Source organism: Abramis brama, assembly GCF_963993115.1.
Source record: "Abramis brama genome assembly, chromosome: 6".
Taxonomy (NCBI): domain Eukaryota; kingdom Metazoa; phylum Chordata; class Actinopteri; order Cypriniformes; family Leuciscidae; genus Abramis; species Abramis brama.
In genome coordinates, this window is record NC_139968.1 from 23,019,103 (window position 1) to 23,035,647 (window position 16,545).

The 16,545-nt window shown below is 36.6% G+C and overlaps 1 protein-coding gene across 1 annotated transcript; it reads left to right on the forward strand.

Annotated features, from left to right (window-relative positions):
* Positions 1–1,833: 1,833 nt before the first annotated feature.
* On the forward strand, positions 1,834–16,134 carry slc30a7 (solute carrier family 30 member 7). The gene is made up of 11 exons (XM_084116010.1): positions 1,834–1,998; positions 2,511–2,612; positions 4,277–4,390; positions 4,554–4,641; positions 4,739–4,868; positions 4,960–5,112; positions 5,287–5,337; positions 8,459–8,594; positions 14,728–14,818; positions 15,165–15,314; positions 15,414–16,134. The coding sequence occupies exons 1-11, from the start codon at positions 1,919–1,921 to the stop codon at positions 15,459–15,461; spliced, it is 1,143 nt and encodes a 380-aa protein (XP_083972136.1). The 5' UTR covers positions 1,834–1,918; the 3' UTR covers positions 15,462–16,134.
* The last annotated feature ends 411 nt before the right edge of the window (positions 16,135–16,545 follow it).

Genomic DNA, 16,545 nt, shown 5'->3' on the forward strand with positions numbered 1-16,545 from the left:
CATTTTTCCCCTAGTGTTGAGGGAGCATTGAAGTGTTGTTTTGGAGTATTTGTAATGCAGGTCTTGCACAGTTTAGCATTTAGTTTCTGTTCATCTTTAGGTGTTAAAACTTTGGCTTTACTAGCTATTTATTGCCTTTGAGTTCTTTATTGTAGCCTACTTGAATACTTAATTATTGGATGGATACTTGTTTTATTTGACTATTGTACTAATTTGTTTAATTTTTAAGTCATATACTTTAATAATCTGAGTTTAAAGTTTAGAGACCATCAAAACAGATTTTAACTTTCTATTGAGATTATAAAACTATTTTTGTTTGTCACTATGTTTCCTGTAACAATAATCATAGATATTTACTTTCTTTATCAATAACACATTTATTATTCTTGGGAAAATCTTTTTACACAAGAATAGATTCCTGAAAACACTTCCAAACATTTACCTTTTTCACAAGGAACTGTGTCATTCTTATCGTTAAAATTAATGAAGAGAAATAGTGCCTTAATCTTATGTACTTTGATAGAGGATCTTAAACTTGATGAGAACCCCTAGTTTTTTTTTTTTTCTCTTTATTTATTATTTACTTGAATTAATTTATTTACTTATTATTTATATTTTCTTTATCTTATGCTATGATGCTTGTTTTCTGTCTGATTAAGATCAATGTCTGTTTTCTGTTTATATTGCTCAATAAAGTTTTGAAGAAAAAAAGAAAAAAGAAAAGATCTTTGACCAAACTTTCTACTAAAACTTTATGATAAAAGAGTGACACCTGGCGGTTTTGTGATGTAAAAATGCTTTATCAATAATCTGCCATGAACAGAAACACTCCAGCTGACGTGACTATGTACTAACATAAGTAATCAAAGCAATTTCCTAAATTAATATTCCGTTCTGTCTTTTTAAATATTATGTCTGATCAATACATTCACACAAAGAAGAAACCTTTTAATTGGAAAACGTTTATATATATATATATATATATAAATATATATATATATTTTTTTTTTTCATCAATTTTTTTAATTTTCAGATATACCCATAATAGTTTTTTGTATTAATATTAAGAATAGAAATTTTTTATATATATATATATATATATATATATATATATATATATATATATATATATATATATGTATATATACAAAAAAACTATTATGGGTATATCTGAAAATTTAAAAAATTGATAGGGCATTACATAAATTACTCAACTTTTCATGAAAAGAGGAAATAATTGATGATATTGTTAGAAGGATAACATTTAATATATTGTTAGAATGTTAGAAGGATATTTGTAACATTCATAAATAAATAACAACAATGATATTATAAGATATGCTCAACTTCTGCATATGAAAATAATAATTTGTCTAAATAATAATTCTTATAAAATATCCAGTCTATTATATTCTGAAATTTAGTTTTAGGCTATTTCTAATCATTTTATTTCAGAATTTTTAAAAACTGGTTGGATAGATTAAAAAGCAAATAAATAAATGAAAGAATAATTTATTATTGTTAGAAGGGCAATATTCATTAGCCTATACTAGGATATTATCAGAAGGATATTTGTAACATAAATACATAAATAAACCTCAACTTCACTTATGAGTAATAAAATTAAAATGTATAAATATTTCTAACATGGATGTATAAATGGTTTGATTATTTAAATATATAATCAAAGATGAATGAATGAATGAATGGATTAAAACACATTACACGAGATAAACATTACAATGAGTATATATTTATTTAAGAAAATCTGTGGGGTTTGTTCAATACCAGTTCCACCGACCGGGTCAGTGACATGACGCGCGCGACGTCGGCGCGATGACTTTCCGCTGTCTTGCGTCCAGACGCTCGTGAAGCCGCAGTGCTGCTCAACGGCTAACCGGAGACGCTTCGCTGAAACATGCTCCCGTTATCCATCAAAGATGACGAGTACAAGCCTGCCAAATTCAACTTGTTCGTCAAGTTATCGGGCTGGTTCAGGTAACGACGCTTAAATATATAATAATTCATTGAGTTTCACTCACAGCTGTCGGTTTTGTGTGGCTAATGCAGTTAGCATGCTAGTTAGCTCGCGAAACTGTATTAAAAACGTGTCTGTAAAACATTATTTAGACTAATTCCTTTACAAAATATATAGAGTGAATAAATACATCCTGAAAAGTTAAATGAACTGTTATGACAAGGAAGCAGAAAGCTTCAGGTTATCGTTCAGCCAGACAGATGTTAGCAAAGCGAAGTTAACATGTAACAAAATGTATAATGTCTCTCAATTTACTTTATTACATTTGTTAAAATACATTCCACAACAAAACACGTCTATTAAGAGTGTGTTTGGACCCCATGTCATTTCCCCAGAGCATTTCATTTTAATAAACTTCAGTCGTGTGTTTGTTAGCTGTGGGTTTACAGCCAGTCTGTCTGGTAAGTCTGCTTTTTAAAATGAATCAGTCATGAACCTCCCTCTCTATTTTTGTCTTTGTGTTCTTCCCCAGATCAATTCTTGCCGATAAAACCTCTCGCAATCTGTTTTTCTTCCTGTGTTTGAACCTGTCCTTCGCGTTCGTGGAGCTGAGCTACGGCATATGGAGTAACAGGTAACGTTTACAGGAGGGGGCCAAGCACAAGAATATGCCACGTAGGTCTAATGTGGGATGAGCTAGTGTGCTTTTGTTTTGGGCCTTTATGAATGTTTTGAATGGAGTTTCTCTCATGATCTGTTATCATAGTCATCTTTGAAGTGAGATTGATGGCTGATCGAAGTTAATAAAGTACAGGATGTGGCTCGAAACCTATTGAGGTGTTTTATCTAGACGGCATATGTGGGAATATAGGTATGTTTGAATGTTTAACAATGCCTTTAATGCTTTTTAGTGAAGCAGATCTGGCTTGGTTTTGAGAAATAGCTGTAATATTCCAAATATACCAAATATGGGGAAAGTGGCATTAACCATTTGTATGCCATTGTATATTAATCACAGTATATATTCCCATTTATACACCATACATACTTTTATTGAGGTTGCAACATTGCTGGTTTAGAGTTTATATATATATATATATATATATATATATATATATATATATATATATATATATATATATATATGATGTTTATTAGTAAATTGTGCACACTAACAGCAATTTGCAATGACAAAGTTAAAAGAAGTTTTTTATTTTCAGTTCTTACGTGGAATTATTGTTTTATGTTTGTTTTGTTATTGTTATTGTTTAATATAATAACTTATTTAATACACTGATAATATTATGCAAATTACACAATCCCACGAATGGGAGTGCAGACAGTGAAGCTTTATTATTATTACTTGATGAATAATAATAACATGAATATGTAATTATTGTAATAATTGATCATCTTTACTATATTCATCATAACAACAATACTATTATTATAATTATTATTGTTAATTATAATAATTTATTTATACACTGATAATATGCAAATTATAATAATTATTATTCCTACTATTTTTTTAAAATCATCAATTATTATGGTTATTATTTGACTGTGAACACTGTCAGCAATTTGCAATGACAAAGTTAGTAGAAGTTTTTTTTTTCCAGTTGATGTGAATAATTTTTTTGTTTACATTTTATTATTGTTGTTTAATATAATCATTTATTTAATACACTGATAGTATTATGCAAATTAATGACACAAATCCTACAAATGGAAGTGCAGATAGTGAAGTCTTATTATTATTATTATTATTATTATTATGTCAATAATAATATTTTTTAATAATATTATGTAAAAATTATTACTTATTATAATTGATTTAATACACTATCTGTCATTTGAAATTATTATGCGAAAATGGGAGTGCTTGCAGCAAAGCTTGAATTCTTTTAATAATTATATTAATAATAATAAAGTATATCTGTCATTTGTGAATGAGAAAATTAATTATTATAATGAACTATTTCATTGTATTTGTACATTTAGAAACAAATATAAACATTAATAAGAGTATAAATGTTATAATATTCTTTTTTTATTTACATTTTTATTCACTGAAATTATTTATCCATTTAATTGCACAGTTTGACCCACTTGCAACCAACAATACTTGACACCCAAATCTCTGTCAGTATGAACATATCTTTGTCTTCAAATGAAAGAGTGAGTAATGTCTAACAAAAGGCCTTACGCGACTCTGACCTCAATATGGGGTGGGATGCAGTTCTCATGTTTCATGATTATTAAACACTTCCCTTTTTGTGTTGCTTTGATTCTCAGTTTAGGTTTGATATCCGATTCCTTTCACATGTTCTTCGACTGCACGGCTCTCCTGGCAGGCCTTGCAGCATCAGTCATCTCACGGTGGAGGTCCAACGACTCCTTCTCATACGGGTGAGAGACCACTTCACAACTTAAAACAACTTTTGTGCTAGAGCACCAATGACACAAGTTTCCTATGAAGGATATACTTCTGCTTGAGTGGTGTTGACAGGAAACGCCTGTCTTTGGTTGCATCACTGCATTCTAAAGCAAGCCCATTTGATTATTTTTGTAGGTATGTCAGAGCAGAAGTTCTCGCGGGCTTCGTGAACGGCCTTTTCCTCATCTTTACCGCCTTCTTTATCTTCTCAGAAGGAGTAGAGGTACGTACGATTATAAGATTACAGTTGATTCACTTGCCAAGTGACACTGATCCAGTCAAATCTGTTTATGAATGATGCCATCTCGTCTTCCCACCAGAGGGCGCTGGAACCCCCTGATGTGCACCATGAACGCTTGCTCCCGGTGTCCATAGCAGGGCTGTTGGTGAATCTTGTAGGAATATTCGTTTTTCAGCATGGAGGACATGGACATTCACACGATGGTGAAGGTAAGCATCTTGTAACTATTAGGTGAAACCGGTCCGAGTCATTCACACACGTGCTTCTTCATAGGTGTGTTATCTTGTTTACAATTTTAAGGTCATGGCCACAGTCATTCTCTGTTTAATGGGAGTGTGGGACATGGACACAGTCATGGAGACCACGGCCACAGTCATGAGTCCAAACATGGACATGATCATGGGCATTCACACGGAGGACATGGCCATTCGCATGACGATCCCCACTGCCACGGTAAGACTTGCCTCAAGTTACCTCACTGATTTGTGTGCTATGTGTATCTGTTTTAATGCATCAGATGTGTTATTTGGTGTCCTCATGCTGTGTCAAAATATTAGAAGCTGTTTTGATACATCGTGATGGTGTCTGGTATAGCATGATTCATTTCTAATCTGTCTGTGTCCTCAGATGACCAATCACACACACCGGGGAAAGGTGCCAGCAAGCAGATATTACAAGGTATGTTTTTTTATTTATGTTTAGTCACCTCCAGATGGCGCTAGAGATCTCTTGTTTAATGATAATCAGCATGCTTTTAGCAAGGTACCAGATATGAAAATATTTACAACCACATCTATCAGGTCTAGACAGCTTGTTCCTGTTTTATAGACGGTCAATATTTTGAATTCTTAGTAGATGAGGTTCTGTAGTCGTAACAATTCACAAAAATATGCATCTTCATTTAAACGAGGAAAACACTTAAAATGAGTGGTCTACATCAGATGTGACTGGATGATGGACTTTTATGTGTGATGAAGTGACACCTCTGACCATCCCAACCTCTAACCTTTGACTTGGACTCTAACCTGGTTAACACTGACACTAGAGCAAGTGCGGTACACTGTCGCTTTAAATCCCTTTGTCCGAGCTTGTGTGGGAAAGAGCAGAGCAGAGAAAGTAGTTTGTCCCCTTCACCCTGGCACACACAGAGAGAGAATGGATCCTTTGGGAGGCCTGCTCGAGGGAGAAAGAACGGGGCACAGAAGGGAGGACCATGTAGAGAAGGGGGAGGGGGGGAGAGGAGGTGACAGTGCAAAAGGTTACGCTGCCTCCATCCCAGCCGTGGATCCTCTTCTCCACTCACAGTGATGAATTGCAAGTAGATTGTACCAACCTTCCATCCTGAAGCTCGTCATGTCTAATTTGGCTATGTTTGGAATAGCATTCTAGTGTACTACTCTTACCTTTTACACAGAGCTTAGTATGCTAATTTTCTCAGGGCGTAGAATACTTAGATGTACTCTGTTTGCCAAAATGTGCAGTATGCAATATAATGCACTACACAGACTACTGTTCCCCAAAATGCAATGCCAGTGGTTGACATTTTCACACAAGTATCATCATTCTTAAATTGGATTTCAGTTTAGAATAATATAAATACAATTATTAATATTATTAATTTCCCAAAATGTTATTTGGGAAAAATTTAATGAAATATATTAATTCCATTATTATTATTATTATTATTATTAGTAGTAGTAGTAGTAGTATCATTATGAGATGAAAATATTAGTTATTGATATTATTTTACAAAAGACAAATAATACATTTATTATTAATAATAATAAAAAAATATTTTAATAATAAGAAAAGTAATTTGACAAAAAACATTGTTTTAATTTCATTATTAATATTATTATTATTAAATTAAAACAGTTTTATTACTATTATTATTATTTTACAAAAAAATTAATATATTTATAATAATAAAGTGATATGTTTTATCAAGTGTTTTTATTTTTAAAATATTTTTTTTAATGTTTAATGAATAATAGAATAGTAGTGTGTGTGTATATATATATATATATATATATATATATATATATATATATATATATATATATATATATATATATATATATAATATGTATATAATATGTATGTATATCAAAATAAACACTTTCAGGTTATTTTCTTTTTCATTTGTCTACTGTTCCCATTACTATTTTATTGTCTCAATTGTTGGCAGTATATACTGCATATAATTTGGTAAGCTAGTATTCTATTCAAAACACAGCCTGTTTATAAGGATGCGGTGAGCTCCAGCATTCTTGATATTTTTCTAGTATTTGCTTTGACCGCATTTGGACGGGGTCTTCACTTATTAGGGAGTTTGCTCCAATACTGCGGTCATGCTTTCTGCAAAACTGAGAGTAACCGCAAGCATGTCATCTCATTCTGGGGAAAGGAAAGGACTTAGTGAACTGTCTCATGGCGTGCCATCACACCACAGTCCACAACTATTCTCCAGTGTCAAGACAGGACAGCCAGTACAGATCTTTGAGTTTAGGAAAAGTTGACTAACTCACTTCAAGGATTTAGCAGAGTATTGTATGTTTTGATATATTCCGGAGATTTTGTCAGGGAGGACAGTCTTACAGGTTGGCTATTCATTCTAGGATGTTCTCGATTACCTGTTTGTGAAATTACATCATCAGTTTGAGGGTTACCACTAGACATGGTATCCCAGACAGCAAGTTCTGTCCACAGTCGTTATGTTTTGAATATGGGTGCTAGCAAATGTTGTATCCTCATCTCAGACTCAATATTTACTTTTATATTAATATTTAATATTAGTGATTTTTAAGTGAAAACCAGGACCTTTCATATAGACAAAAGCCCTAGTGCAGGGGTTTTCACTGCGCTTATTTTTATATTAATTTTAATATAATTTGTTATACATATTAAAGATTTAGTTATAATATTAATATTACATATATTAATACTAATTTGAGATATCCTAAAATAAATTTTGAATATTTTTGTATATATTTATATACACTACCATTAAAAATGTTGAGGTCAGTATTAGGGATGCAAAATATATTGGCCATCATATCGGTACTGGCCCATATTTTAATTTTTAATGTTAGCGTTATTGGCCCGAAAATTTGGATTTAGATTTAAATTTATCGGCCAATATATATCTGTTATCGGCTTTGAAATATAATGAATTATCAGTTATTGGTATCAGCTAAAATGTTCATATCTGTGCATCTGTAGTCAATATAAATATATATATTTAAATAAATTCACCTTTATTCAGCAAGGATGCATTAAATTCATCAAAAGTGGAAGTAAAGACATTTATAATGCTACAAAAGATTTATTTAAAAAAAAAAATGCTGTTCTGTTGAACTTTCTATTCATCAAAGAATCCTGAATTTTTTTTTCCACAAGAATAAAGCAGATGATCAAAATTGATAATAATTATAAGAAATGTTTCTTGTGCTCAAAAGCAGCATATTAGAATGATTTCTAAAGGATCATGTGACGGAAGACTTCAGCTTTGCATCACAGGAATAAATAACATTTCAAAATGTACTGAATTAGAAAACAGTTATTGTAAATTGTAACAATATTTTACATTATTACTGTTTTTTCTGTATTTTTAATCAAATAAATGCAACCTTGGTGAGCATACTTTTTAAGCACTTCTTTCAAAAACATCTTAACCCCAAATTTTGAATGGTAATGTGTATTTTTTTTAGGTTTTGGAACAACTAACATTTACATTTATTTGTTTAGCGGACGCTTTTATCCAAAGAGACTCACAAAATGCAAATGTTCTTAATTGCAGGAGTTTTTCTTCACATTGTTGCGGACACATTGGGCAGTGTCGGAGTCATCATATCAGCCATCCTAATGCAGAAATACGACCTGATGATCGCAGACCCAATCTGCTCCATGCTCATCGCACTTCTCATAGGAGTGAGGTGAGTACGCACACCTCGGCCCACGCTATTATGAGCATTGACCTCTCTCGACTCTGCTCAAGACATCCTCCACCCTCAACCCCACCCAGAAACCCTCAACAGCACCCAACACAGATCATACAAAAGCCACTTCACAGTGCCCTTCACCGAGAGCCCCGTGGAGCCGTTGGCACTCCAGCCGGGTGAATTACAGGATACACGCTCGGAGGGTGGAGCCCAGAGCACTTTCTCAACATGTGGCAAAGCCAGAAAACCCAGGACTGGAGCCTCTCATGTGGCATTTTTCAAACAACTCCAGTCGAGCAGGGAAAAATGCATGCTTGTCTAGCATTCTTGTGCCTTTGTTCGCTTTTTAAACCTACCAAATCTACCATTCCTCCTCCATAATCTTGGAAAAAGCGTCAGATAGTTTTATGGTGATGAATAGGCTTTATTTTTTCTGTGTGATGTAGGTAAATGTGCTTTACGGCTGTGTAAATTTGAGCAGGAGCTGCTGTGTGTGTGCCCCATGTTTAAATTGCAGATGGCCTGCGGTTACTGTGCTTCAGTGAAATACCACCGTTCCGATGGAGAACGCGCAAACCCCTTTTTGCAAAATGCACAAGTCTTTCCCGTATATTCATCTCGTCTCTCCAACCCCCCTCTTCCTCGCTCTTGTCTGTGTTTGAGGCTTTTCTTCTCCCTCTCTGGAATGTGGTGGCGATCTGTGAATGTTACTGCAACAAAGGCATCTTTTAAGATGGATTTTTCCTTCTCTTTGTTTCTCAAAGAGGGGAGGTTTATGTCAGAGACCCCAGCTTAGACATTTTTTCCTCTCTGTTCTTGAGTTTTCCATGCATTTGCAGAGTGGCAAATACTGAGAATTGAGAGTAAGGCTAAGAGTATGGCAGCTTTCCCACATTGCACCTGCGTGACGGCGTCTCGGTCTCATTCAGGTGCAATCTGGAGGCGGATCTGGTAGGGCACACACACAAAGGTATCACATGAAAATGAAAAGCCCTTCATTTCCAGAGCACACAATTAAAATTGTTGCAAACTAGAACGGAGTAGGTAATCTCATGAAGCTCTAGACGTCTCGTTCCTGTGGTCCGTATGGTATGAAGGCTCTTCTGCTCTTCTGACACTTTTGATTAAAAAAAAAATGCTGCATACAGTCTGTCAAATTGCTTTATTATGGCATTTCAAGCTACATTCTAAATCACATGACCCAAATTAAAACTTTATTTTGTATTTTTAGTCAAATTGGTCAAAGAATGAGTTAAAAGAAGTTAAATTGAGGAAGTAATAACTTCTGATTTGAAGGCCATGTCAAACACATTGCATTGTGGGATATTGTAGTATACCTGTTTTTGTCAAAACAATTTTGGACCCCATTGATGTTTTTTCAAAGTATTTTATGTTGTTCCACTTAAAGTTGTGGGATAAAACACCCTTTTTGCCAAATGTAGAAGGTCAAGGGTACTTGCGAAATTTGCATACTATATACTGCAGAAATAGTAGTATTCTAGTATGCTATTCTGAAAACAGCCCAAGAAAAGTGATGCATTATCCAGAACTAGGCTTAATGTGTTTGGGGAAACCGACCTGTTGCGTATATAGATTTATTAAACACATGATACCAGCATGAAAGATTTGGACCAAAGCACAAATTCATCTGCAACTCTAGACTCTCTTATGCGTTTGAACTTCATGTCTGTGTACGTCTGGCACCGCAGAATCATTTATTGTTCGAGTCTTGTGAGAGATAAACCATAATTGGCTGCATGGAATGTCTGTGGTTCTTCGTTTGATCGTTAAGATGGACTCTGCTTTGTTTGGACAGCGTTTTTCCCATGCACCCCACATTGTGAGATTGATACTCTCAGTAGAGTGCCTTATTTTGATCCAGCCATCTTGCTCACATTCAGATGTTTGACCTTTCACTAGGGTGAATGACTTCTCCTTCATCAGCCGCACCTGAGGCGTGACCCATGTGCGCGGGACTCTCCGCAAAAGACCCCCTGCTGTACGCGAACCGGGGCGTGTTTAGCTAAGGCCGCTCTGGGTGCGGTAGCCTTGCTTTAGGGGGATATCTGGGGAGCTGTCTTGGTACCCTGTGATTAGTAAGAGGGAGTGGAGGAGTCCTGCTGCTGTGACCTACAGCAGTCTCCCACCACCAAAGTCTTCCAAAGACCACTAATCGCTTTGGGTCGCAGCCTAAAGCCCAAGGAATGGGCGCGTAGGGAACGTTAACAGTAATTAACATTTGTTCTGGGTGTACTAAGCTGGGCCTTTGAGGATGGATTCGTTTGTCTCTCCAAAGCTGCTTTTGTTTCATGTTACTGTGTTATTCTTTGATTTACTGTATTTCTTCACATAATGTGCTTTAGCACTGTGCTGGCTACATAACTAGCTACTTTACACCGTACTGGTTTTCATTTCATTTTACTGGCAATTCATCCAGGTTTACTTAAATTGTCTTGTATATTCTAGGGGTGTCCATGGTTAACCGGTTAACCGATTAACCGTTAAAAATTGCGTAACCGAGTGAAACATTTTGCTCGGTTAATTTAGGTGTAATACATTTTTGCACCACCAGAGACCGCTAGACCAGTTTTCTAATATGAAGCGGGCAAAGAAAGCGCGCGTCCGAGAGTGAAGGCTGTGCGCGAGCCAGAAACAAACATAGTATCCGCGCTACTGATCGCAGCACAATAATATCTGTCTGCAGAGCCGCAGAGCCACAGCTTTACCCCAGCAGTTACCCGCGCATGCGTTTACCGTTACATTAACCCATAGGTACATTTTGTATTATGCATTTCCTAAACATGTACTTGCTAATCAAACACTTTATATTAACAAACTACTAATCAATAAAACACAATCGGTCTTCCGACCTTTTACTATTGTGTTGATATGCGCGAGGGAGAGAGAGCAATACAGCGCTCGTGTTGTTTGAAGGCGGTGAGAGTGCGCGCGCGCGGCCGGGGCTCTCTCTCTGTTTGTTCTTATGCGCCCTGTCCGCTGATCTAAATAATTAGTTGTTACGACTTATTTGTTCCCTCGTTTTAATAAATCGTGGACACGTTGAACTAATTCCCTCCCTTGATTAAACGAATTACAACGTGGCCAAAAAACAGACTTTGATATTATTAATTACAATTAGTGAATGCTAAAGACCTATTTTTTGTGAATTGGTGAATATTCAGGTGAATTATTTCGTGGCCACGAATTAATAATTATTAAACTGTTTTTCTTACTAGTGAAAATAGCTCTTCAGTGAAGGCCGACTATTCTCGTACATCTTTTTATTCCTTTTTTTTTTTCGTGTATGTGTGAATTGGTGAATATTCAGGTGAATTGTTTCGTGGCCACGAATTAATATTACCTCAGCACGTTTTACAAGACCCTTCTCGATCGCAGCGGCAACGAGCACTTTGATCACTTAAACAAAACATTTCAGCGCTAGATCGCCTAAAAAAAAACGAACGAAATGAATGCTCTGCTAGTTAACTGGAGATGTGTTTTTTTATTTGTATTGGTAACGTTATTCATCCCGCGAGATGTTTCAAAAGTGGTGGGGACAATATCGACCTTAGAAAATAGTGGTGGGGACATGTCCCACCCGCAAATTACGCCTATCTCGTGGTTGCGGCGCGCACACTATGGTTAACCGAGTATTAACCGCTAAGGGCCTCGGTTAACGGTTAATGAAAAACTTGAAAACGTGCAGCCCTAGTATATTCAGATTGGACCCCTTTTTACAATCAGCTTTGTGGCAAGAGAAAAACTTTTAGCATTAGTAATCATTTATAGTAAAGTATTGGCGGAGCTGGTCAGATGTTCAAATGTGTGTAGACACACAAAAATATGCCCTTGAATCCAGACATACATTTTTTATGTTCAAGGCCTAATAGCTATTTGACCATAACTTGAGTGCAGTAGGTTCCTAGCAGTAAATCACCTTCAGCATTTTGTGGTAGAATCCCAAGAACTTCTTGCCCTAGAAATGAAAAAAGTTTGTTTCCTTTTCCATATAAATCTCAAGTTAAAAGTACCTGCTCTAATTCCCACTGTGCCGATTCAGACGCAGACTTCACTAAGGTCACATCATTCCTGCGGTGGTTCTGGTGTCATAAATGCTTCTGCGCTCCAATTAGGGACTAGGTTGTCTGGGCGTGATAACCAATAATTTCTGTGCGGTTTAGAAGTGCTTGTGTTTTACTGTGACTCCAAGCTGGTTTCCAAAAAGTTCATAGGTGATTACATTCGTCCATTCAGAATTAATTTATCCTGATTGCCACCCTGACCTAGGTGGTGACATTTTGTCTATGTCACTGGCCAGCTTACCCTTGACACTCGCACGTAATTGTATTTTGGCTGGCTGAGTCACTGTAACTGCATTACGGGGTTTTTCGGACAGGTTAGCGATCAAGCACCAGTGAACGGTGAGTGCCTCTGTTTCAGTGAACAGGAAGGTGTGGAACAATAGTATGATGTCAGAGGTCTGAGGTACCCTCATCCAGTACTTTCCTGTTTTCATTTTGTTTTCTAAAAGAGGGACAAACAGACCAGTTACTGAGAGGAATGCACAGTGGCCAGTTTTATGATGACCTGTCACAGTACACGTCGATGGGAAACATATGGTCATATGTTGCAGTGGAATAGGTAACAGACAATAGAAAATCCTTCAGGAAGTTGGCATGTTCTGTGATGGGACATGCTATACTCCATGTAACACTATTTTAAACAGCATTTATTCTTAATTCTTCTTTATTTATAAATGCAGCTTTTATAACCTAATTTTAATTAAGAGTGTACATGGAATAGTAGTATATAAAATTGCGTATATAATGTATTAAAACAAAAATTATATATATACGGTCAGTCTGCTAGTAGACTTGATTCATTTCACTTTCCAGGTGTACTCAAGCTGATAGATCCGAAGAAGGACGAGACCGACCACTCAGGCTCTGGTGTCATGTTCCTATATGGCTTTTATATAGATTACAAGTTTGTTCGGTTGCTTGGTAAACCACATTCATTTTAAGTTAAGTATGAGCAAAAATGTTTGCATGCGTTGCAATTTAACAAGTGCATTTAACGCATTACCTAATGTTACTTGACCACAAAGAGTCCTGAGTAGTCAGTAAAGCTATAGATTGGTCTGGAGTGCAGTGTAATATTACTCATCTGTGCTCTCAAAGTAGGGCAGTGAAAGTCTGTAGTACCTGACAGGAACATTTCAGCCGAGTCAAGACATGACTATTGTGAAATCGAAGCCTTGTGAGTAATATGATTGCAGTTTATAATAATTTATCAAAACAATGTTGGGGCAAAATATTTTTATGGCTGACATTGTTGCTGTTTTTGACTTTTTTTAAGAAGGTCAGATGTTGTGAAATGCTTCTTTGTTGATTGCCACATTTGCGTTTCAGTTTTGTGAAGGTCTAAGAGAGACAACGATCAGCTTCTCCACTTTGGCGTGTCCCAAACTGAGGCTGGGGTTTCAGGGAGGAGTTCAGGAGAACGTGGGGGTGATTGAGTAGATTAGGGACCGGTAAAGAAGTCCAAACCAAGGAACCCTCTAATGGTTCCCAGATGGAGCAGTGGTCAGGCCTTGAAGGTTTGAAAGAGGACTGATGACTTTATAAGATGCTGGCCTAGCCAAGACCTAGCTTTGATGGGGCAGAAACGGCTGACTGGTTAGGAGAGAAATAGTCTTAGTCCTTTCCTAACCAGTCATCCGTTTCTGCCAAGTGATTCTTCTGCAGAATGAATGGGTTTGGATGTCTATCCTAGTGTGCTCAGGGTTGCTTGCCGGCTCACGCGCACTACATCTGTTGGAATGACATCAGTACAGCTCTCTGCTACTCCACCCCAACTATAAGATGGGCAAGTTTATGTTGGACCATGTTTAGCATGCTCTGAAAAAATCATGACAAACAAGAACTCTTTTCATGAGGATTATGACAGAATTTCCTCTCCCCAGTTTTATGTGTCAAGCTGTAAAATCACAAACCAAATCATACCCAATGACGTCTTTATGTGTGGCATCCCTTCCTGTTGCCAGAATTTGCCTTATACTTGGCGCCCCATTGAGTTAATTTCTGATAGAATGGCGACTCATTTCTCACTTTCCTCTTTCCCACAGTGTGGTTCCTCTGCTCAGGGAGTCCATAGGGATCTTGATGCAACGGACGCCTCCTTCTCTGGACCATGCCCTTCCTGAATGCTACCAAAGGGTGAGTCGTTTCCATCTCCTGGATCCTGTTCTTCATATTTGCCTACTAGAGTTTCAAGGATAATCTGGGATATCAACTGGGATTGTAGCCAAGTTGTCCCAAAAATTAACTAGCTAACCAAGTAGCCACATTTGAAGATTCAGGAACCTGACACCTTATTGAGGGTCTGATCTTTAAACTTTATCCCGCTGCAAAATGGCAATGCCAGGTTGTCCTTAAACATTTCCAGATAACCAATGAATTTGGCCTTAACACCTTAATGACCACTAGAACCTCCTCAATTTGTCCCGTTGCCAGATTACAAAAAACGGAGGTTGCATTTACTAACCAGTAATGTTCTTTGCAGGTCCAGCAGCTTCAGGGGGTCTATAACCTTCAAGAACCTCACTTCTGGACCCTTTGCACAGACGTCTACATCGGTACACTCAAACTCCTTGTGGCGCCCGATGCAGATTCTAGATGGCTTCTCAGCCAAACGCACAACATTTTCACACAGGTGGGGACTGTTGGAAAATATGGCTTGAACAAAGTCATCTCACTCATTAAAGGTAATTTTAAAGTTTCCATTACATGATCTTTTCCGCCCTGTGCCCAGGTTGGCGTCAGACAACTGTATGTTCAGATTGAGGTGGCTGCCATGTAGGAGTCGGCCAAATTTCTCCTGATCTTTGGGAGTCCCGGGACCAAAGACCTTCTGTGCTGCTGTGGGGAAGTTCTCCACCTCAACCCATCTCTTTGGGTTTCTGTCGCTCCACCTCCATCTTGGATCAAGATGGAGCTGGTGCAGTCCAGCAGTCTGACTCCACTCTTGCCAGAAAACGACAACTGACCAGCCACAACAATCTGATGTTTTGGAGGGAAGAAAGAACTTGCAACATTTTTGCACCCTCTTGGTCATTTGAAGTTTGTTTTTTGAAGTTCCCCATTGCTTTTTACTTTTATGATCCCACCAAACTGTTTCTTTTCCTCATAATTGTCGCCCTTTTCCATGATCAGAATGGGGTTTTAATTATTGGTGGTATGAATGTGGAGTTCAGTGGACATTTGTAAAAAAAAAAAAAAATAGCAGTATGTGATTCATTGACTCTTTTTGTACATCGCCTGCTTTGTTTCAGTTGCACAGTTGTAAAGAGATGCAGAAATTGTTTGCTAATGCCATTATGTAAACATAAACAGATTTGCCTGCAATTTCTTAAGTGCCTTTTTAAAAACGATCATGGACAATCGCTTGGACCGCGTTTGATGGTCAACATGAATGCGATGAAAACTGGATCTTTATGAATTTGAGTTGTCTACAATTAAAACATTCCTTTGCATTTGGCTTTGCTGTTTAATGCATGGTGTAAAGTTTGTATGAAAAAGTTTCTAAAACCTCATATCAACAGAACGACAAGGAAGCAGCCGTTTTCAAACATAAATCTGATGAACGACTTGAATGGAAATCGTTAAACTCCTATTTCACTTTTTTTTATGCACAAAGAAGGTACAAGCATCAGAAGCCAACTTCAACATATTTGCAGTAAAATGTCAGAGGCTATTACTGTTTATTTCCTTTCAAGTAATAGGTGGAAACAGTTAATCAAGATCGTTTAGTGCTGTCTGGACACACAGACCTTTTCCAGTTTAAAATGGCTTGATTTCCTTCAGTGAATTTCTCATATAAATAAACCTTTTACCTCGTGTTTTCAGCTGTAATTATAAATCTAAGCAAAACAAAAAAAATATTG